The 25,340-nt window shown below is 32.5% G+C and overlaps 1 protein-coding gene across 3 annotated transcripts; it reads right to left on the reverse strand.

Annotated features, from left to right (window-relative positions):
- Nucleotides 1-2,139: 2,139 nt before the first annotated feature.
- LOC147387831 (B-box zinc finger protein 22-like) lies at nt 2,140-13,763 on the reverse strand. 3 transcript variants are annotated; one of them, XM_086420441.1, is made up of 4 exons: nt 13,382-13,761; nt 12,105-12,333; nt 11,914-12,017; nt 2,140-2,602 (listed from the first exon to the last, which is right to left on the reverse strand). In XM_086420441.1, exons 1-4 carry the CDS (start codon nt 13,562-13,564, stop codon nt 2,342-2,344), a joined length of 777 nt encoding a protein of 258 aa, XP_086276567.1. In that variant the 5' UTR covers nt 13,565-13,761; the 3' UTR covers nt 2,140-2,341. The 3 variants fall into 3 exon arrangements, with proteins under 3 accessions (XP_086276567.1, XP_086276566.1, XP_086276568.1); XM_086420442.1 differs by lacking the exon at nt 2,140-2,602 and adding an exon at nt 2,609-3,228 and having other exon boundaries at nt 13,382-13,763; XM_086420440.1 differs by having other exon boundaries at nt 11,914-12,333; nt 13,382-13,758.
- Nucleotides 13,764-25,340: the final 11,577 nt, after the last annotated feature.

Genomic DNA, 25,340 nt, shown 5'->3' on the forward strand with positions numbered 1-25,340 from the left:
TTTCTTTTCAAAATATCATATTCTTCCCTAGGATAAATAATTACCAAATTGGGTAAAAACATTACCCAAAAAATTAGGTTTAACATAATGCAAGGCACAAACATATTGTAAACGTGTTTTTATGTTTTAAAGATCTCAATTTAAATCAAGATCCCTCACTACTAAATCACAAAAATAATGGAAAAATACGAAAAAAATAAATAAAAGATATTTTTTTATGTAATTCGACAAACATACCTATATACACAAGTTCGGAGAGCCATTCCACTATAATTTGTATCCCTATTACATTAGAATCCCTGTTACATGATAACCAGAGATATCTCTCGTCTCCATTCTCATCTTCTCCTCTCACAATGGCCTTAACCACCTTTAAATAGAAACATCATAATCCTAAGATAAGAAATCTAATACTAATTAAATTAAAAATATATTTATCTTTATTAAATAAAATAATTATCTAAAAGAGAAGAATCCTCCCAAATAATATCACATATCCATCTTGAAACGTATGTTGATTGGTGGGAATGAATAGTCTAGATGTGAGTGGATTTTTATCCCTCAACAAATATCATAAATATGTTAGATCTACCCATTGATAATGCAAATTCTAATTCATTTTCTTTTCTTTTCTTTATCTTTATCTTCCTTCAACAAAACAAATTTGTTTTTTTAATTTATAGATATTTATCAAAGATGGGTCAGCTATACCTATATCATTCAATAAAGATTAGTAATGATTTATCATCGTCAATATGTTCTAAATAAAATTAGAATGAACATAACTATAAAATTACCACAAGCAACTCTCTAAAACTGTACCAAGATACTTTCAGCCATTGAATCCATGGAAATCACAGTACCATATTTTCTCATGATCCATAGAAATAAGTTGACTTTGATACCACTTGGTACAAGAAACCTAAACAGTGGCAAATAAGAAATACAATTTGATCACCATCACAACAAAGATGAGGGGAACAGTTTTTAAAATTTAAAAAAAAAAAAAACCTCCTATTGAATACCAACCAAGCAATCCTAAGGATTTCACATAAGAACTTAGTAAAAAGCTTAAAGATAAAAAAAAAAAAAACGAACCCACACACGCACACCCACCAAATCTTGATTTTTTTATCATCTAGTACAAGTTTAAAAGATCTATTATTTTTGTCCCGCATAACCAATGTAAGGACCTAAATAGCCAAATCGTAGAATTAAATAAACCATAGAGAAAGCAGGAAAGGGGAGAGGAAACTCCAAGTTCAAAACTATTCCGACTTCGCTCAGGAGCGTCAAGTATAAACATGTTTAACTAAAGAATAATACTAAACTGACTAAAACAAAGACGCTCAAATAAAATCAACTGACATGGAATGCATACAGTCATAAATTTTTGCCTTTGTTTATCTCAAGGAAAAAATATATGGCTTTGTTCATATATTACCCAATTCATTTCTACTAGTCCAAACTATGAACCGGTACGAAACGAACAAGTTCACGGTACGATTCATACTAGGTTTGTAAAATCAAGTGAATCACAAATCCACCGAATTTTGGTCAAGTTTGATGAACCAAAACATTAGGTTCAACGAACCCACCAATTTGGTTCGGCATACCAAATATTTTTTTAATTAATTTTTATTTTATTTTCATTATTTATATTTAAAATTTAAATTATTTGACTAAGTTATTTCCATCTAACTTTAAAAAATTAATATTAGAATTGTAATTATAGCTTGTATACTTGAATTATATATATGCACAAGCGAACCAAACTAGCGAATCAAACTAGGAGACCAAAGCGAACCCAAAAACAAATTTTCTCTGCCTATCCATAAGAACTGGGTTCATTTTTGATCGGCTAACCACATACTCCAAACCCGAATTCGAACTAATCGAACCCACGATCTAGGTAACATAGCTCTGTGCATATTCCATGTCAGTTGAGTGTATTTGAGTGTCTTTTTTTGAGTCCGTTTAGCACGTCTCTTAAGTCTTAACTAAACAACCACTGAATTTACATTGACTCAGCTGGTTTATCATCAATGGGTGCTTGAAAACTCCGAAGATGAAGCAATAATAGCAATTGTAACCAGAAATACTTTATCTACTTTGGACACAATCATCAACACTGTCGAATTGACCTTCAAAGCATCAACTTTGATTGATCGAGTGTTGAAAGATGTTTATTCTGACAGAAGGCGTGACATTTACTTTCACAAAGTAACAACCTATACATCCAAAAAATTAAGAAAGAAAAACTCAAAACCTAAAAGGCAGACACAGCACAAAGCGAAGTAACACCAATTTATACATCCGACCTTGTTTGGATTTGTGGTTTCTATTGCCGTTGGCGTTTTGAGATGCGTTGAAAGTTCGAGGGTGAAGAGCAACATAGATCCGGAACAAACGCTGCATTGTCAGATGGTGAACTCTGGAAGCTTTTCGGCCTGAAGAGGCTCGAGGCTGTGTGTGATGATGGGATATCCGGCACCACCCTTGGAATCTCCAGCATTTTACTCATAGGGTAGTCATTGACATATAAGTCTCCATCGGAGACATGTGAAGAGAAATCACAATCTCCGAGCTTACCACTATCATCCTGAAAGAAATCACCATAGACGAGACACAATATAAAGAAAGAAATTGAAGGTGCTAACAGTTAATTACCTCTTTCCATCTCTCTTCTAGAGGAAAAAGTTAAAAAGTAAAAATAAATAAATAAAAATAAAAATTGGGTATTAAATGGTTGAAACATTTCACAGGGTACAACCTATAATAAACTTTGGTACAGTTAAACATCTCTTTTAAATGCTAACAGTTAATTACCCCTTTCCATCTCTCTTCTAGAGGAAAAAGTTAGGAAGTAAAAATAAATAAATAAACATAAAAATTGGGTATTAAATGGTTGAAACATGTCACAGGGTACAACCTATAATAAACTTTGGTACAGTTAAACATACTGATATCCTAGCGTAGATAAGTTAGATATGATTCCAAGAAGAAAGACATTTTTTTTGTTCAAACAGTAACGCTGTTTGAACTTCATATGTCAAGGAAGTGTGGCCATGCGAACCATGTGTCCTCATGAAGAAACATTTCTGGCATTTGAACTTCATATGGTTGTAAGGTTATTCTACCAAAACCTGGTCTTTCACACCGATCACAGCTGCTTGGGCATATTTTTGTTGCAATGAAGCAAAACCAAAGCTAATGACAGCTCGTGTCCTGGGTAAAAAAAATTGGATTTCATAACCATCAGAGATCTATTACTAGTCTATATAATAAGCACAGAAATTGGTGAAAGTACATCCTCTTTTTTCTTTTTCTTTTTTTGTGACAGACCACAATTTATTTATTTTTTGGAAACCTTTAAATGTGAGGGCAGGATTTTGATCCAAGGGACTTATACCAACACACCAAGATGGCACCTCCAAGTCAGTCCATAAATTGGATATTTACTTTCACCCTATTGGGCTAATTTTCAGCCTAGAGGATCTCATTATGGGTCCATTTAAATGGGGATGCAAATCCCCCACTCCACATATGCCACTTGGAAACAAGAGGCGGGGGTATACCCTCCAACAAGGAAAGGTAAGCTCCAATGACCAGTAAAGCTCGTTCAAGCCAAAAACTATATCATGTAAGTTTGTCAATGTATTTAATGCAGGACGATGAGGGGAGATAAGAAAAAAGAATTTAAATTAGGAAAAATAGGGGATTTAGGGAAATCTGGTTGGGGATTGGGTTAAGGATTCGGTTTAGGATTGGTTAAGGATTAAGGATTTGAGATTAGGTTTACGATTTGGGTTGGGATAAAGTAAACCCAAAAGGTAAAATGAAAATTTTATTTCTTTTATTGTAGGATAGAGAAAAGAGTTAAAGGTTTGTAGGGTAAGGAAAGGATTAAGGGTCAAAGAAAGTAGAGAAGGATTAAGGGTAAAACAAAATGGGATTTGTAGATTTAAAGAATCAAGAAAATAAAAATTTATGGGTTGGGTTCTTGATGATTTCTATATCTCTCACAAATAAATAAAAGAAGACAGAGGATAAGAAGAAGATTAAAGAATAGAAAAGAAATGATATTTACCTTGGAATCACCCCAATGATTTCCATTGCATCAACCACACTGAATGCACCAACATTCAAAAGAAAAAAGATAGAAACTTCTGTAATTTGTTTATTCCATTCATTCTCTATAAATAAACCCTAATACAATATGTAATCTATAAATAAAGAAAATCAACCAAGAGTCCTAATAAAACTAAAATACCTAATTTTCGTATCTTTCTCTCTCCCAAATTTTCAACCCTAATAAACTTAAATAAAACATATCCTAAACTTATCAAACTGCTTTTAAATATTATACTAAAACCATGGGCCAATAAAACATGAAAATAAACCCAAAAAATATATAAATAAAGCCCTAAAACAACTCAAAACTAAAAAAAACAACCAATCTAAAATAATTTCGACAATAAATCTAGACCTAATTAAGTGAAAACCTAAATAATTACAAATTTTTCGTCGAAATCCTCGACTGTTGACTTGATTTGTGTTCTGCATTAGTATTGGATTCATAATAGATAGGGTTGGGTTAATTAACTTATTGGAATCTGGACCTTAAAGTTGGCTCCAATTCCAATCCTATTGGGTACAGTCAGATTGAATCAGATCAAATAAACAAAAATATAACAAAGAAAAAAAAAATATGTATAAGCTGTCTAAAATATAACATAAACATTTTCTCATACATCATTAGATCCTGGCATGTTTGACCAATAACTGATTCGATATCTTGTTGAATTGAATCATATTAGATCCCAAATTCTCACTTTACACTCTAAATTATTGAATCAAATTCTTGCAGCTGGTGTATAAATTTCACCACTCTAAACAAATCTTGTTCCACCATTCAATTTGACTAAAAACGCGTCTTATGTTAATTCAAGTATGTTCATAACCACTCTCAATATCCAGTTTGGACTTATTTCTTAAATAAGATGATCATTTATTATATTATGTTTTGTGTACTTGACCATTAAATTGATCAAAGAGTTCATCAATAGGTATAAGACACCTAAAGGTCCACATGATGTGTAATAAGCTACCTAGGTGATTGGCTAAGGGCCAACACGAGAGATCTAGGCAAGCATTTTACACCTAAAATAGTCATGGCTTGGGATGTAGTTGGGCACTACATTTAAAATTGCTGCCACAGTCTTAGTATGAATGCATAGAGATGTAAAATAGTTGAGTCTCGAATGACTGTAGTAGTGACTACACATACAACACATGGGTGCTTAATTGTACACTGACTGATTGCACGTGAAAAGACAATTTGAGAAATATACTATCAATAAGTTTGTCGCCCACTAGAAAATACAGACAAACTAATCCTTAGACTTGAGATTCTTATTAATTACTACGTGTTGATCTATTAGTTTTGATTGCACTTAAGTAGACACCAAAGCCATGTCTACGGATGGGTGTAATTGGAATAATAGAAAGTGTTTGAGTTATAGTAAGGTTTCAATATGGGATCCATTCTCATGAAAATGGGTGAATGTCCAAGATTAGGGAAAGATACAAGTCATAAGAAAATCCTGCAGGTAGTTTTACACATGTTTTATAGAGAAAATATTTTATGTAGAAAAATATATACATATACATGAGTTTTGTAAAACTTTTTAAAATGAGAAAGAGTTTCTCACATCTCTAATGAATGTATCTAGAATCCCTAATGTAGTTCACACAACTACGGCTTCGATAGTAGCTAGATTCCTAATGGTTGATGTAAGGGAAATTGTTGTTATGGAGGGAAATAATTTGTCAAGTATTTTTGGAAGGGACCACTAGTTAAATATCAATTTTGGGAGATCGATTACAATATGGATATCTCACATCACTCGTAATTCCATGAATCAATTGAGGTATGGTCACTCTATTCAGTTTATGATAGCCCATAAATGGATATCCCAAAGCAATCTGAGATTGTATTACTTGAAGTTATTTTTTCCTTATTTTCACGTAGAGAAATCCAATGTCCCAAAACTTAAGGGAGCAAGAGTTGCTCACCTTTAAAAGTGAATTAGTAAACCTATGTGTACTCATATATTCGATTTTCTAGAAGTTAAAACGTTGAATATTTTTCTTGAATCATCCTTGGTGTGTACCAAGTATTTTAGTTGGTGTGAAAATAATAAAAGTCTCTTATGGGTCCATTTGATGGGCTGTATTTTGGGTCAATTATTTAATTATTAAATAATTAGGAAACCTAAAAAATAGTGGGACGGTCTATGCTAGGCATTAAGTACTGTTTTAAATAATTTCCTAATTGTTAGGACATTTTTTAATTCGTTGAAGCCAAGGGATTCACCTAGATTTCCTTATTTTTGTGGGGACTAGAGTGGTTCGTTTCTTCCCTTATGACCTCATTGTGAAGGATTTTAAAGAAATTTAAAAATCCTATATTTTTAGGAGTTCAAATTAGATTAGAACTTTATGGTCTGTATCTATTATTATGACCCCAACAAAAAGGAATTTTAATGAGATTAAAAATCCCAAATTTTTAGGAGTTCCAATTAGATTAGAACTTTATGGTTCGTATCTATTATTATGACCCCAACAAAAAGGAATTTTGATGAAATTGAAAATCCCAGGCTTTTAGGAGTTCTAATTAGATTAGAATTACTAATTTCACGTGAATTTGGTTTCTAGTTTGAAACCAACTTACTTTTTCTATCGTTCTTTCTTCAATAATATACTTCTTTGGAAAGAAAAAAATATTTTAGAGAAAGAAAAAGGGACGTACAATTGGAGTTTTTTCTTTTTGTGGAACGTTTGTTGAGTTGGTGAGAGATACACCTAGAAATTCAATTGTGAAACGGAAGGAATCGATTTAAGTAGTCGCAAACTCATAAGACTTTGGAGGATTTGAGACATCAAATCATTGGAGAGATACATCATCAATTTCTTGATTCAACAATCCATCGAAAGGTATGAATCTGAATTCTTTAGTTATAGATTGGATCTTGATGACTTTCTTGCGAATAAAGATTTCGTTTTGAATGAAATATTTTATATTTTATTATCTTTTTCCACTAAATTCATAAAGTTTTTCATTACGTCCATCCCTCCCTCTCATAATCCTTCAAATTATGCATTCCTTCTATCCAAGTCTGCTATTAGTAATCTTTGTACACAACTAAACCATCTCAATCAACTTTCCCTTGATTTATTACCTGCAGGAGCTAGTCTTAGCTTTTCATGACTGCGCTCATTTCTAATTGTATTTTTAATAGTGTTTCCACTCATCCATCTCAGTATCCTCATATTTACTATGTTCAATCTATGAAAGAAGATATTATTTCTAGATTGTCCAATATTTAATTCAACCGAAGCACATTGGTCTTATTGTTGTCTTATAAATTTTCCTTTTAGTTTGAATGATACGTATCAGTTACATAGCACATAGCATATTTATTTTATCTCAATCTCTTCATCCTCATTGATCACGAACCCCCACCGAAAATATGCCATCGATTTTTGTTGATCATCCTCGATCATTCCATCCTCATGGATAGTAGAACCAAAACTGTACACTTTTCAACGATTGATTTCTTTATAGACACATCCAAAAAGGCTTCCCTCGACTTCTTCTCAAAATCTACTAGGGACTTTTCAAGGATTTGATTTTAGAAAGTAAACACTCAGAATAGAAAGTCCAAATCATGTGCAAAAGATTTCCAACGTAGAAAAAACCTGAATCTTCTTACGTTTAGCCAGAGAAGGTACATGTCATGGATTTTTACCACGATCGATTATTGAAGAGCCATCAATCTTGTATAACAATTTTTACGCAAAAAACCCAATTTTCTATTTTGGTTATCCCAACTCACCCACAGACCCAATGGTAGCTACTCCTCTAAAATCCTATGACTTAATGTTGACTTCCCAGAACTAAATCCAGACCCTTAGGATGGTCAGGATGAAATCCTAAACAAATAATTCAGCCCTCTCAATTATAAATAGAGCACTCATCCTGGCAATTAAATCATGTCTCATTTAGAAAAAATACCCACAAAATCTAGAAAAATTATCAATAGCCAATGCACCCTTGAAAATTCTTAACTAATTCTAAGAAATTGTGAGATCCTTGAGAATCCAAGCACAAGTGCCATTCACTTTTGCCAAAGTACTTATCATCGTCTAGCAAACCGAAGCCCCTCTAACTATCTCAACATAGCCCAGAGCTACAAAATCATATGATTAGCTTCCTATTATTACATTTCATAATTATACTTTTGCGTGCCTAGTAGGTCATTTTCACACGAATCATTTATTTTAATTTTTTTAGTAGTTTATTTACTTTGAAAAAAGAAGGTAACTTAAAACTACTAGCAACCAAAAAGTAAGCCACAACTAAAGACATTAATGGCAACAAACTGAGGTAAGCTAGAAATAAAAGTATTATAGATATCATTGGACTACAATTGATTCATTGCAATGCCCTGATAACACGACAATTTCAACAATATAACGGGTTCTTGATCCCTTTACTCAATGCACTAAAAATCTACACATGATCAAACAATTTTGACCCAATATAACCGAGCTACACAGTTTACAATTTGTTGAAAACCTTATAAAAGAATAAACAACAAAGACTCATGTGTCTTCTCCTTTACCGAAAAACCAAACCACCAAATATGTTTTTCTTGATCACAATTCACGAAGTCCTATATGTTCAATCTAGATGCAACACATGTTCTCGCAAGACAATTCAATACTGATCTACTGAGGCTCGAAGCAGCACCTTTTACAATTTTGCACCTGGACCATCATAACTTTGTCTAATGCATATAGATTATTTTAAATTTCAAAATGAAATTGACTTGGATCACAACACCACCCAACTCATCTACTTTCCATTGGTCCATGTAGGAGAGAAAATCAGAGTTGACCGCTCTTGAATCTCTTTGATAGGTTATTAGACTCACCATGTTAGTCGGGAGTGCCAATGACCTACAATTGCCCTACACCTTGCTACACCATGGCAATTTCCGACAACAATGGCACAATTGACTACCCTCCACCAGGTTGATGGCTATCACCCTTAAATGTTTCCATTTCTACCACTAGCATAAATGATCCCCTTCGTCAAACACTTTGATCATCCAAAGAATTGAACTAATTTGGTTGCTAACAAGGATCCAAGCAACCTCCAAACTTTTTATTAGTTTAAAATCTTCATCAACCTCGTTTAAACCTCCAATGGTCCCCTACTTGGATAAAAAAAAACGCAAAAGCCATGGAAGACCCAAACCCTTATCAAAAAAGGCTTTGATAAGGACATCATCTATTGAAGATTTTTGTTTAAGTAGAACGTAGTTTGTAATACGAAAAATGTAGCAAGTGTTTTTTTCTTCACCTTTGATGGTGGTGGTGTGACAATGTTGAAGGTTGTGACATGGATCTAGAGGTGAAAGTGGTAGTAACAATGTGTTGATGGTAAGATGGAACAAATGAGAAGGTGGAGGTGGCAACATGGTGATTGAATAGTGATAACAGGGGTTGTGCTAGTGGCAATGGTGGGGTGGCAGAATGGTGATGGTGTTATGGCAATGGTGGGGGCAGGTGGTAGTGATGGTGATGGTGTTATGGCAATGGTGGGGGCAGGTGGTAGTGATGGTGATGGTGTTGATGGTAAGATGGAACAAATGAGAAGGTGGAGGTGGCAACATGGTGGTAGTGAATAGTGATAACAGGGGTTGTGCTAGTGGTAGTGGTGATGGTGACAGCATGGAGATGGTCTTGTGGCAATGGTGGGGGTGGCAGCATGGTGATGGTGTTATGGCAATGCTGGGGGCGGGTGGTAGTGATGGTGATGGTGTTGATGGTAAGATGGAACAAATGAGAAGGTGGAGGTGGCAACATGGTGGTAGTGAATAGTGATAACAGGGGTTGTGCTAGTGGTAGTGGTGATGGTGGCAGCATGGTGATGGTCTTGTGGCAATGGTGGGGGTGGCAGCATGGTGATGGTGTTATGGCAACGGTGGGGGTGGGTGGTAGTGATGGTGATGGTGGTAGAGAGGGCGAGAAAGAGATTGGGTTCTTGGAAAGCCAAGTATTTGTCCAAAGGTGGTAAGCTGACACTTATTACGAGCACTTTGTCTGGTATCCCTATTCACTTCTTATTGTTGTTTTCGTTACCTAGAAAGATTGAGATTAAATTAGAAAAATTGATCAGAGATTTTCTTTGGAACGACAAAGTGGGAAATGGCAAGCTTCATCTCGTGAATTAGAAGCTTGTTTGTAGACCTAGGAAGGTGGGGGGTCTTGGTCTTAGGAGGTTTAAGTTAGTGAATCAAGCTTTGTTGGATAAGATATGTTGGCGGTTTGGAAATGAGAAAGAGGAGCTTTGGAGGAAAATAATTGTAGCTAAGTTTGGGGAGGACCCTTTGGGCTTGGAGTGCAAGCCGAGTAGGATTTCTTTTGGATGCGGTGTTTGGAAAGGTATCTCTAGTCGTGCTTCTAGCATGGGGGAACATGTTAGTTATGAGGTCAGGGGAGGTGATCGAATTCAGTTTTGGGAGGATTGTTGGTGTAGTGATACTCCTTTGCAAAGTTTGTATCCCGGGTTGTATTCCTTGTCTTTGAGGAAAAGAATGTCTGTCTCTACTTTCTTGGTTCCAAGTGAGAGTGATTTTTCTTGGGACCTTAGTCTCAAAAGAAGAATGAATGATTAAGAGATTGAAGATAACTGTTATCATAGATTTGCTAGTCTCCATGGATTCTTCTCTTGATGGGATTAAGAGATGGGCACTTCACGGTTACATCTTTATATTCACTTCTTGAAGGGAACCAAGAGTCTTGCTTTCCTTCCTCAATTGCCTGGTGTTCTTTTTTGTGTAGACCAAAGTTTCCTTCATTTGGTTGGCGACTTTGAATAAAATTCCTACGATTAATCTTTTAAGACGTAAGGGTTTTATCCTAGTTAACTATTGTTGCTTGTGTAAGACAAGTGGGGAGTTGGTGGATCATCTTCTTATTCATTGTGGGTTGGCTTCCGGTTGTGGTCTTTTTTTCTATCTTTGTTTAAGGTTTCTTGGTGCCATCATCATTCTTTTATCGCTCTTTTAGTGGCTTGGAAAAATACTCCCTTTTCTGGAAAGTTGAAAACTCACACCCTTTGCAATTTACTGGGGGTTGAGGAAAGAGAGAAATGGGCGCACGTTCAATGGGAAAGAAAGTTCATTGCAAGAGCTCACTTTCAACATTCTCAATTTGTTGTTCTTTTGGTGTAAACAATTTAAGGAGTTTAGAGAGTTCTTTTTTGAAGATTTCTTGTTTAGGTGGGATAATGTTAGTAGCGAAAGATAATTGTTTGTACTTTTTCTGAGGACTTCTTTTCCTCTCATCAATAAAGTTTAACTTATCGAAGAAAAAATAAATGGTGATGGTGGTGTGGAGAGGAATGGCAACATAGTGATGGTGACGGAAAGAGTGGTTGTGACGGAGGAAGAGACTGAGAGAGACTGAGATCAAAGGTTGAAAAAGGAAAGAACAATTTACCTAAAAATGAGGTCTTGGTTTCTACTTTTTTGGGTCTCTGGCATGTACTAATTTTGTGTTTTTCCAATAAACAGATAGGTGGATTCTTACGTCACAAAAATTCACATACCAAAAGGCAAGTCATCCATGAAACAAATGAGGCTGACACAACTAATTTATAATTTCCTCTTCAAAACAAAAACAAAAAAAAAGGTTCATGCAAGTAATGGGAAGTTGAAATAACATACATCCTGATATGCATAATTTAAATGTGCTAAGCATGTATTCAATAACAAGATTTTCCCTATATCGAAAAATAAGGGAAAAAAGCTAGAGTATGGTCAAAGTAGGAGATACCTTTGAAGATCCATGTTCCATGAAACCATAGCTCTGATTGAAATCGGTCACTGCAAGAAAATCATCTAACGGCCATTCAGGAATACTTCCGGTTGTACTTCCCCCTGAAAATGACATTTTAGTCATTGGCAGTCCACCAACTTGGCGAGATAACACTTCATTAGTTTCACCAGTCAAGGAAATTGAAGTACCCCTTCTAGACACTGATTGAGATACCCTATCTTTGGTTCTTTCAACAGAATTTGGTTTATCTTCAGTAGAAGATCCCCCTGGTTCTGAGGGTTCAAGCCCCACTTTCACCCCAGTAAGCAAAAACCTCTGGTGGCCAGACACATGATGGTTTACCGAGTGTATGGCAACATCACATTTTCCACACAGCAAAGCTCGATCCTCTAGACAAAAGAAGTAGCCAACAATCTTCTGCAAAAGGAAACATTGTTTGAGATTTGTATTGAACAATAGAATAGATAAATCTAAGATGTAAGATGAATCAATGAGGTCAAAATTAGCTCACTCGCCGTAAAATAATATGATAGCTAAATGCCAATAATTATTTCACATTGAAAAGAAATAAATTGAGGATCTGCTATCTGAAGCTGTATAATTATAAAAAAAAACATGCCGTTTTTAAAATATCACGAATGAGAAAAGCAGCCAAGCGATGCAATAAATAAGTAAATACTTGAGCATATAACAGTTTTCAATGGAAAAAAAGTGATGCACAACACCATTTACAACAATATGTAATGTACCAATTAAAAGAACATTTATGAGGATATGTATGAGAAGAATAAGATGCATGGACTATTAGCTTAAGAATTATAAATGAACCTATGAGAAGCCTAGGCGCAACATAATTGAAAAAGAAAACAAAATTATGTTTTATTGCTGCCTACCTATTACAAGACGATTGTGGAAACCATCTCACACTTATCTACCAAAAATAACATAAGAAAACAATGTACTTCAACCTCACTAATAGAAAAATTGTCTCCAAATCCAAATTACTCGAATTTAAAAGTAGACAAGCTTCTACTTCAACCCTTTGGCTCCCCTAATCACAAGTGAATGAAAAGACCAATTGAGCCTCACATTGAACTCATCAATCTCAAATTTAACGCCAATGATAACCAAACCTCAAACTGAAAAGTTCTCTACAATCCCCAAACTAAAGATATCAAAAATTAAAAATTAATATATGCAACAGCAGAGATATTGCCAAGATACACCATTTACACTTGAAATGAAGTGCCCAACACGGGTATGGCATCCATTTCAAGTACCCAGACAACAAAACATGCACAATTCACCTTAAAATCTTCAACAAAAACCCAATTAAGTCAAATTAATACACCCCCATAATTCAAAATAAACCTTATAAATATAACCAAAATCCTGCGATAGAGAACTCGAGACACCATAAATAGAGAAAATCAATAAAACCAAATTTACAAACCAAAAAAAAAACCTGACAGATATCGCATTTGGGCATCTGCGAAGAAGAATTCAAGAGAGGAACTCTTTGGTGTTTGCTAGCGAGCTTATTCGCCGCATGAACCTTCTCATCACAAGCCCAACACAAAGCTGCTTCGTCTGCGCAGCACAAAACGTTCGCCTCTGTTGCCTCACACACGTTACACTGTATCTTCATCTCTCTCTCTCTCTCTCTACAATCTGTACTATTTGAAAATCAAAAATCGATTTTTTCCTCCTTAATCCAATCTCAGAATAACAAAACCCTAATTTACTTAATTATTCTCACTTCTGCTTGTTCTATAATTTCTTGGCTTTCAGCGAAGAAGATGACCCAATGTAACCTGACATTATCTACCTTTTTAAATGGGTTGAACAATTATGGAGGGTAGTTTCGTAAATATAACTGATTTTTCTTCATTTAACGTTCGTGTTTGGTTGCTCACACTTGTAAGAGTCGTTCCTAAAGGGTCTTCCTTCAACGCTCTACCAACGTGGCAGTCTAGAATAGAATCTAGATATTTCGAGACAGTGATATATCGAGTGACGAATAGTACGCGATCACTACGCAGCTGACGTGACAAGGGCATAGAATCACAGATCTTTTTCTCGAGATACTCAATAAAATATCTACGGCTCCCAACGCTTTCTACGTCATCCCGATACCGACTACGTATTAAATCGAAGTGGTCAATAGTACCCGATCAAAGTACACGACTGTCGAGACAACTGCACAAAACCATACAAGGAAAAAAAAATCTAGGGCTCCTTACCTTGCCACGTCATCCACATACCTAAGGCTGGCAATGATCCAAAATATTCTTGAAATCGATCCAATCAGGAAAAAATATGAAAAATCGGATTTTTTTGATCGGATTCGGATTGAAATCTTAGATCTAAAATAATTTCGAATATGATTCAGATCTACCCCAATTCAATACAAATATATTTTTAATAATTATTTTATTATTCTAAATTTCATATAGATAAAATGTGTAAGCTTTTTTGTTTCCCTATATATTTGTAGTTGAAAAGAAGACTTTTTAAAAATTTATGTGATTTTATATTTTTTAAATTTGTTGAATATTGATCATTTGAAAATAAGACAATGTTCAGATCGCTTTCGAATTAAGGATGAATTGAAACGAATCAGATTCAGTTCACATATTCATTAATCCGTTTGGATCGAGTATATGTTGAAAAAAATTCAGATCGGTATTGGAGTGGTATTGATCCAGTATAGAATCGATCCATTGCCCACCTTACACGTACGGATCGTGTACTATTTACTGTATTGAGTTATTATTAATTAGATATCTTTCATACATGTTCTTGGAAAAATATCTATGTCTCCGCACACTGCCACAGCCCCCAATTTTAAACCACAATTTTCTTTTGAATTGTGCTAAACTGATTAAAAATGGGAAATTATAAATAAATAAATAAAAATCCATGAAAATAATAATTTATCAAAAAGATAACAAATTTGCGAAAATTATGAATAGGAACCAACAATGTCTTACAAACACTCAAAAAATGCCACTTTATATATATTTAAAAACAATGCTAAACACCACTTGAAGTGGCATGTTATCTAATTTTATTAAAATAATTTTTAGATCTAGATCGAGATCTTAGATCAAGATTAAGATCTTAAATTATTTATCACCCACCAATTAATGATTAAAATACCTCAATCTTAATTTTAGTTTTAAATATTAGATTAAGATCAATAGATATAGATCTTAAATCAAGATCTTAGATTAAGATCTCGATCTAAGATCATTATGATCTTGATTTTAGATCAAGATCTATTAAGATCTTTAAATCAAAATTTTAACTAAAATGCAAAAAAAAAAAAAAAAAAAAAACATGTTTTCACAAAGGTCGTTGCTCTTTAGGTTGAGGGAGGAGGAAGGAGGCGTGGAATTCGAAATCAGGAAAAATACCATTTTGAATGCATTATCCCTAAGAAAGGGTAATATAGTCATTAGATTCAAAATATGCAATAAAAACGTTACTTCAAATAGCGTTTTTGGTTCCTTATGATAATTTTCACAAATTTATTACTCTTGTAATAAATAATTATTTTCATCATTTTTTTATTTTATTTTTTGATATTTTCACTTTAAAAACACACACATACTAACCAACATGGTAGTCTTCTACTAATACATAAGAAAAAAAAAAAGAGTTGTGATTTAATATGATATCCCAATTGTATAGATGGGAAAGATGTCTAGCTACATGGCACGATTTGATTAAAAAATAAACATGTTGGGATGCATGCTTGACTTGGCTAGGAGCCTAAGGTGTTTTAGGCTCCAAGTAAAGCGTGCTAAATAGACATCAAACCTCTAAAATAAGGAACAGAACACCATATTGGATCCTGAGTCGAAAAAAAAAATCAATGGTTATGAACACACTACCACATCAGTGCAGGGGCGGAGCTAGTAAGGAGCTGGTGGGGACAATTGCCCCCACAGAATTTTGAGACACCCCTATACTTTCAATTAATTACATGCCCCATTTATCTCAACTCTCTCACCTCTCTCCCCATTTGCCCCCACACCCTCACCTCCCTCCAATTGTATTTTTTTACACAAATAATTTTTCCACCATTCAGGGTCTTCAACTAAACAACTAACCATAGTTTGCCCCCACTACAAGAAAATCTTGACTCCGCCCTATATCAGTGAATATCTTTTGAGTATATTTTCTAGTCATTCTATTTTTTGAAAATGTTGATGTCACTTTCTTGAAAACTGTGTTCCACACTTTGTTGACGTGACAGTGAATCGAGTTGAAGTGACAGGAAAATTCACACTGCTCTAATGTACAAGTAGGCACAAATCCATAAATGGACTCAACAATTTCCTAAGTTCCTAAGTTGACTTGGTGAATTGGTTCAATTAATTTTGGGGTCGAGTCACCTCGAAATTCAATCGAATCATGTGGACTTACACAAGTTTTTGAGTAAACTCGACGATTTTTAAAACTACAATATAAACAAACATACATTATTATTATTATTTTGTTAACGGGGGTATCCGAACTTACACCTAACTAGTAAGATTGGGTGAGCCCATATGGGTCTCTTTCTCAAGAATGTGCAACGTCCGCACATCACGTGCACCAGGTAAGGTACGATGCGTGGTCTCAAGGAGCCACTGCTCATACTTGGCATCGAACACGCAACCTAACTTAAGGACACTCACACCTTATTGGATTCAAAATTGCCATTGAACCAACTATTGGGGGTTAACTAACATACAATATTGATATGACTATTTCGGATGAGCAAAATCTCAAAAGAGTTATCTTAGATACTCATTTTATCCAAAAATCCTTATATATTCGTATAATCTACTTCTAAAAGATAAGATAGAAGAGTATCATTCAAATCATTAAGAATCCTAATCACATCTCGAGATATTTTCAATATATTATATTAAAGTGTATGGACTTAGATGAGTTCATAAGCTATAATGCAATCTATCATCATGTCTTCATCGTCAATGATTAGAAAAAAGAAAGTAATCATGCAGATCCCATCACCCCTACATTTTTTAATGTTAGGTGGAATTTCACGTACACCACAATTTTTTAATTTTAATTTTATTATTTTATTTTATTTTGAGATATCCCAATGAGACATTAGCCATACCCCTCCCCCACCATATTTTGTTAAATATTTTGAGATATCCCAATGTGTTTTCTAACTTATGAAATACATCTCTTGACCTCGGTCCACATAGGAAGACCAATAGAAGATGACCTAAATTCCCTTATCTTCAACCTCTAAACAAAAAGCTTTGATAGTTCTCCAAAAAATCAGATATTTTCAACCTCTTGAACCTTTAGGGTAATTTATTTTTAATGTATGCAACATTTTTCTTGATTTTTTTACTCAAAAGTTCAATGTATTTTACCTCCAAAAATCTCATTTTTGTTGGAATTTGAATGTTGAAGGAAATATGACCTTAAGGTGAAGAAAAGAGAGGGAAAAGTCACCCTAGATGTTGAAGACGATTGGTTTTGAGTAGAAAAATCAAGGGTTTTCGAAAAAGGGTGAAGACAAAGGAATTTCGGTCATTTTTGTTTAGTTATGTAGAGGACAACAAGGTCAAGGATCGAATATACATATGTTTGAAAACATAAGGAGGGTATCTCAAATATTGACCAAAATGTGGAAGGGTATGTTTAAATCAACATTTTTTTTTCTCTTGATTGTTTCATAAAGCATAGTCAATCATACACCCATCCTATAATAATTTTATTTTAGCATGAATATTACATGTCTGTGATATACTACTCTATAAGCATGCCTCTATTGTAACCATCAAATTCTAATTATATATACATCATCTTCCTCAGTATCCCCATCCTTATTTATTATAGAACCGAGGTAACAAAAATAATTGCCTCAAAATATTTCCTAGTCATCAATATATATTTGGACCTTTGGTTCAAGGTCATACTCCATATATGGTATTGGTTTGTCAACTATAAATTTCATAATCTACCTTGAAATGCGTGAAATAAGATCGTAAATAATTTATTGATTTTGATGAAAATGGTGATACAAATCTCAGTATAATCATCTAATTAACAGTTAAATACGACGAAAAATTTTGTGTGTAGCTTTCTCTTCTTTGAACTTTGCGTTTGATTGGCTGAGAAGGATGTTTTAATGGTAATTTTATTGTACTTGATCCTCTATAAAGTCTGTGTGTAAATTTCTTCTCTTTGGACTTCACACTTGATCGATTGAGAATAATTTCTTAACTTTCGGAGAAAGACTTTATGCTTGATCTTCTATTTAATCGAAATCCAAGTCTCTCTTGAAGAGCCTTGCTTCGTTTCTAGAGGAGGGTTTGAAAACTTCTTCTTCTCTAAAGGAAAAGTTTTTCTCTTATGAGAGAAAGTTATCCTAGGATCCCTATGCCCATGACTTGATAGGCTTTAACTAGTTGTTTTAAGGGTCAAACTTCTTCCAATTCCAAGTTTAAAGACTCTATGGATTTTTTATGGGTCAAACTCATTTATTTGTGTATAGGGCACAATATTTTTTGTGGACATTTCGGATACTATTCAAAAATTTTGAATATCAAATTTGAATTCGGTTATTTTTTTATATCCGAATGTGTTTCGGATACAATAAATTCGGATATTGGTATTAATAATATCTGATTCAAAATTTAATTTATATAAATATATTATTAAAAACATTTCTTTTCTTTAAATCCCTTTTGTTTGTTTGGTCTTTCCTCTCTACTTCTTCTCAACTCTTCACTTATTTAATACACATTTTCATCATCTTTTCCAATGAAAAGACAACGAACCACCTTTGCTGGTAAGATTTTATCTTTTTTCTCATTTAATCATTGTTTCCATTAATTTCTCTACCCAAAATCACATCTCTACTTCTCAAAACACCATTTTTTTCCTTTGAGTTTTGAAGGTTGAAATAGAATACCAAGGTTGAAGATGGATGGTTTTGACAAATGAGAAATCAAAGGGTTGAAGTAGTTTTGCAGGGAGTTGAAGGAGAGAAAGTCTAATGTTCTTGTTATAAGTGTTTTTTCCAATTGAAAATCCTAAATTTCATATTTTTGAGGGTGCTTCTTTCTCATTAATATGATTTTAATGGATAACAAAAATAATAATTAAAATTTTCAAAATTCATTTGAAATAAATTAAAATAAATTTGTAAGTGTGATGACATTCCTAGGTGTTCTAAAATTATAAACATGCAATAATATATCGAAAATAGTAAATCATAAAGCAGTATGTACACTGTCTCACAGTTACCATCTTAATTACATCTCATGTTCTCTTACACAATGCTCAAAAGCATTCTAAACCTGAAAATTTCTCAATACAAGCACATACAGTCAAGAATCTAATTATCGATTCTAAACAATCTAAACTTTCATTCTCGATTTTAAATTTAAATTTAAACATTTCATTATTTTTTTTATAGATCAATACCCAATGAAAACACACTTTAAAATAGTGTCTTAACAATTTTTGAAATAAATACTGTACAAAAATTATTATGACAATCAATTTGTTTCGAATTTATTTTTTGGTTAAACTCACGAATTCATTTTTTTTATTCCATAATATTAAAATATCAAATAAAAGATATAAAATGATTTATTTTACAATTCGATGCATGAATTTTGAATTTAAATCATAATAAATTTGAAACTAACTATTAAAATTGAAATAAAATAAATTTCATTGAAAACTATACTACAAATTTGAAATTATAAGCTTCATATTTTTGTAATTGGATTTTACGTGTCCCTATAGTATTAAAATGATTTTTCTAGCAAGCTCCTTGACGATCTAACAAAATATTTCACTAATTAAGTAGATCCCAACGTCTTTGATGTTTTATTCTTCAGTGTCGGATCTTAATTTACGTCCAAAATACATTTAAATTACAATCGAAAACTACATAAACGAACTCACTATCAAAATCCTCATAGGAATAAATGATCATCATGATACATTATAATATATAATAATATTATATATTATATTGTAATATATAAAATTAATACACTTATATATCTAAATTATTTACACATTTATAACTTATAATATATTATTATTATATTATATTATATAATATAATAATATTTATATTTATATTAATTACACTTTACCTCTTTAACACTTCAATAATTTCAAATCAATCCCTCTTATATAATTAATTATACTTAAACTCAATTTTTTTTTTAAATATTTATTTTAATATTTTAATAATAAATATAATACTTAATTAATATTTTTTTTCATATATTTGTTTCTCCATAATCTCCATTACATTAGACTAATTCAAATTATGTATCTTGGATATTTGAAATTCCTCACAGATTTTTCTCTATTGATCAAATTATCCCTTAAGTCCTAATATAAAATTAAAATTTTCGTAATTTATCTTACTAAATTCAGATTTAAGCATTCTGACAGTTTGAACTATGTTTTTCGATGCTTTTGAACGCAACAGTAACGTCTATTTGACTAATAGAATTTCTTATAAAATTTTGACTTTTATCTATTTTGATTAAATATTCTAATTCTCCGATCATAATCATAATAAAGTTCCTTATATTGTATATTTTATTGCTGAAATTCTTATTCTAGCAAATCCTCATTTTAGATCGACAATGTTATAATTTATTTGTAATAATTTTACTATAAATTTAATAGAAAAACAGGTCAATTTAATGGACTTAATTCCTTGATATATGTAATAAATTTTCATGGCATCACATGAAGTTTCACCTTGATGGCCCAGACTTCCGATACTTTGACTCAAGCCTCCCTTTTGGGTTTTCTACCTGGCTAAACATAATTTTTTTTTTACTCTTACTTTTGCCTAAATCGTTTTTTCAGATTTTCAATCTAGCGAACACACTCTAATTTTTGTCTAGATCACAATTTTAGGCTTTTCATTTTGTGTGCTTTCTCATTTTTTTGTTAATTTTCTAATTGTTGTCAATGTTATCCATTCGAATTTTCAACCTTACGAGTTTGCCCTAATTTTTGTCTAAGCTACCTAAAAGTGTCTTAACACTTTTTATATAAATAAAAAGTATTGATAATTGGGGGAATTGCCACCTAGTTTAGGTCTAGGAATCAAATTGGACTCCGAATTGGATTCGAATCGGTTTACGAGTTAGAGAAATGGATAAGGGGTCAAGTTACAGGTTTCAGAAGGTATTAAGCACCGAACCCATCCGATTGAAGTGATTGGTCTCTACTACAATCTAAGCTATCCTAAAGTCAATCGATAAAGACTAAGGCCAATCTAATGGACTAAATCATCTTAGGGTCGAAGGTTTAATCATCGTTTTATGCCAAATTGGCAAAATATTATCATCATTTTAGGTCGAGTTGGCCAATCAAGTCTCATGGCTACAATTCCGCAACAAATATCACATAATTTCCTCAAATTTTGTGTATTGGAAAAATTGGGAAAAAAAAAACCTCAATTTCATATTCAATGTCCCAAGGCTTACATGTCATAATAATGTGCATCCCTAAAATAATTGCTTAGTTTAACCCCAAAATCCATAAATTGATTCAATTAATTTTCCTTTGAAAAATATTTTCTAGTTCGATTTATTTGATAATCAAGAAATCAATATATCAAATCATAATTTCTTTTTAGAAAATCAATTTGATCAATGTTATTAATCACGTGAATTGATGAGTTGATCCGCATATTTTGTAAAATAAAATTAAGATTGGATCGGGTCATGTGCTATCAAAAGCGATGAGTCGACTCATTTATTTTGAGATAAAGAAAATTGATTGGACTATAAAGAAAATTTTCAATGTTACCCAATGTCACCCCCAAAATCAACGATTTAACTCAACTGTTGAAAAAAATAAGTAACGTGATTTTAGTCCAAGATATGCATAAAAATAAAATCAATTATGCCATGCAAAGAGGATTTAGCATATTGAAACCCTTTTAAAAATCAAGGAATTAACTGTGTGAGATCGATCATTGTTTCAAATCCCATACAAACATCACCTTACGTGTCATTGCTTCGAATCAGAAGCAACGAAGATTCACACTCGTGAATTCAGTCATAGGTAATTCATTAAATAGAGTTTGATTGTTTTGGAAGGGTCTAATTGAGTAATGAATTCAAATAATCTCTACAAAATCTAAGGTGCGAATGTTGGAGGTCCTGCACAAGAGGAAAAAAAAATAGAAATATTAATGACAATGAGGGATCTAAACAGACTATGTGCTCACCTTAGAAAAGTTGTTGTCGATATATTCTTAAAAAGAATTAGTAAGAAAAACACCTAAGTGATGGTGGTTGGCATGGATCCCTTCAGAATTTTTTCTAATTGTGTCCCACTATGATGCTTCTTTGATAGCTTCGAGAAATCTAAAAATCGTGAAAGTGAGAGAGGAGGATATGAGAAAGGGAGATCAAAAATGTGCATATGTGGAGAGGAGGCTTTTCTCAAAAAAAAAAAAAAATTCTCTTTCTTAGAATGGCCTCCACCTCCTCGTTTTTATAGAATTTTTTTTTACTATCATTCAATTATTGGAGAACTTCCCACATACCATTGGTTCAGTTTTTTTTTCTTTTCTTTCTTTCTTAGTATACTACCAACTGTAACGTATCACCCTTTGTTTATTATTTTTGCCTTTTCTCCATGTGAGGATTGTAGAAGCTTTTCAATATTTTTCACCTTTTTGAAAGTTTGACTATGTTAGTCTCTTCCCTTGAGTAGTTTGTTTTTAGTCAATTTGTAAACCATTTGGATTTGATGGACCCATTGAAAATGATTATGGAAAGTTTTCCTCTTAGGCTATGTTTGGATTGAAAGAAACGGATAAAAGAGAAACTCTTTAAGAGAAGAGAAGAGAAACTCAATTACTTTTCACCATATTTGACTTGACTAGAGAGAAGTTAGGACAATTTTGAAATTTTAAAATATCTTAAAAAAAATCTAAGGTCTGAGTTGACATTATAAAATAATTTAAAATGATTTATCTCCATTTCTCTCCTCATCTCTCCACTTTTAAAAAGAGAAAATTCACATTTTTTTTTCTTATCTTCTTTCCAATTCTTTTCTTTTATCTCCCCACTTAACAATCCAAATAGGAGAAATGGAGAGAAACTCATTTATTTTCTCTTCTCTTCTCTCCATTTTTCTCAATCCAAACACAACATTAATTTATTTTGTTATGTGTCAGGATTGGGGTGGGAACCTATCACTAGGCGTAGCTTGAATATTTCCATTTTATTGTGGGATGTCAATTTGCAAAGAATTTATTATTAAAACAATTTTTATTACTCTTCTATTCTTTCCTTCTCTATTTTTTAGTGGATTTAACGTTTTTTATTTTATTTCTTCTTTCAGTGGATTTGAATTTTACAAAATTTTGTAGACTTCTTTATCCTAATTTCAACTGGTAATATGAGGTCCATGTGGCTTGAAATTTTTGTTAGAAAATAGTTTTTAAAAGTTTTTGTTTAATTCGTTAGAAGCTTTTATCGTATTAAAAGTTTGTTTGAAGTTTCCAAAAAACATTGATTTGAAGTTTATTTTTATTTGTTTTTCTTCAAAGTTCTGATTTGTGTGCCCCATGCAAGTATAAGAATCCTTATTTATTTAGAGAGATCTTATTGGCACCTCAAATTTTATTTATGACACACTAATCTTTCTTAAAATAAACATTTACACAATTTGATGTACTACAAGTAAAAATTAGTGTGTTAATAGTAACTTCCTTGATATTTGTTACAAAGTTTTGTTTGTTATTTTAATAAAATTTTCACACTTTGATTGTTATTTTTAAAATTGGTTTACACCTTTTAAAATTTGTTCATAATTAAGCTTTTTTAATTAAATTTGGTTTAGGTTTTTTAAGTTTTATATTGTTTGGAAATTTTTTGAGTTTTTTTTATAAATTTTTTTACCTAAATCATCATATAATGTATTCGGAGGATTTTCCTAAGCGTAGGGGTTTCTAATTGTATTTTGAATTTCAAGAGTAATTTAGTTATTTTATTGATTTGTGTGAATTTTGACGTAAAACTTCTTTTAGTCAAAATGTGATTATTTTCAAATCTCGAGATTTCATTTTCCAAGTATTGCGAGGTTTCTAGGTTTATAAAAATGTATTGCAATCCTAATCGTGCATATATTTTATGTCAAATATGGAATACGACGACGATCCTAAGCATACATAATTTCTATGTTGCGTGTGGCAGAAAAGGAATTGAAGGCAATTTGAAGAAAAATGAGAAGAATTGGGAGATCAGATCCGAAATTTTAATTTCTCAAATTTATTTTGCACTCATCATTAGGAATCGATACCAACCAGGTGACGGGTTGTCAAATCATGCAGATGAAAAATGGGATGTTTATATCGTCATTTTGAAAATATCATTCGAGTCACCTCATTTATCTTGCAAAATGGTGTGAAAGTTTGAGACAACACGTATATCCGTCTCAATGTTGAACGATATTGAGATGACTTGAGCGAGTCATCTTGGTCTCGGATGATATTTAAAACCCCGATTCAACCCCATTTTCATTTCATCATTTAAACCTTTAAAACTCCATTATTTTCTACTTTTCCAATCAAACGTATCTTGTGTTTTACTTTTCAAAATTGTAATGGATAAAAATTTAAGGTTAAAACTAAGGATTAAAGATGTTTGGACCCCAAAGAGATATTGGCATAATTTTTCGCACATCAACGCCTAGATATTTTTGTTGCATTAGTTGGTTTCACATCAGTGCCGACACCACATTTCGGGTTTAAATCTCTCAAAGAGAGACTTGAGAAAAAGATTACCTAGGAGTCCAAAAAGTATGGTATTAATGGGAAAGCCATCATATAAAGGCATTTGTGGAAGGGGTGACATGGGAAAATGGGTACTTGAGTTCACAAAGAAGGGTACTGATTAAAGCTCTCGTAGAGTGGACCATTATGGACATCAAACTACGGAGCACCACCGTGGTATGTTACAACCCCAAAGAGGCATGAACTTAAATTTCCACACCATTAACACGAGTGTATTTATGGTGTGTTGTTTATGTTTGTATCTTAGTAATCTAAACGACGTGACAAGTCATAGTGACGACGTTAGGGTTCGGAAATAATTCAATAAGAGAAAGCTTTGGAAAAAATTGACAAAAGAAGATAAAGTCGGGAAAACTTCAAATAAATTAAAAAATAATTTTTTGTTAAGTATAAAAAATATAATAATTATGTATTTCATATATTAAATGATAAAATAACACTTAAAAAGAATGTTAAAAATTGTTGATTAAATTATGATTAATAACATTTTGTGATTTAAAAAAAATTGTGATTTAATTGACAATTATTATAATAAAAAAAATTTAAGGCAAAATTTTGTCGCTAAGTACAGGGTAGGCAGGCCCACTTT

This window comes from Akebia trifoliata, chromosome 13 (genome assembly GCF_017979445.1).
Source record: "Akebia trifoliata isolate Shusen 1 chromosome 13, ASM1797944v1, whole genome shotgun sequence".
NCBI classification, from domain to species: domain Eukaryota; kingdom Viridiplantae; phylum Streptophyta; class Magnoliopsida; order Ranunculales; family Lardizabalaceae; genus Akebia; species Akebia trifoliata.

What these genes read in the sequence shown, in the direction of transcription:
- LOC147387831 (XM_086420440.1), bottom strand. Translation starts at nt 13,564, where the DNA reads ATGAAGATACAGTGTAACGTGTGTGAGGCAACAGAGGCGAACGTTTTG. An exon ending in CCAAATGCGATATCTGTCAG is followed by an intron (nt 12,334 to 13,381) that starts GTTTTTTTTTTG and finishes TTCCTTTTGCAG; the next exon opens with AAGATTGTTGGCTACTTCTT. An exon ending in TGGAACATGGATCTTCAAAG is followed by an intron (nt 2,603 to 11,913) that starts GTATCTCCTACT and finishes GATTTCTTTCAG; the next exon opens with GATGATAGTGGTAAGCTCGG.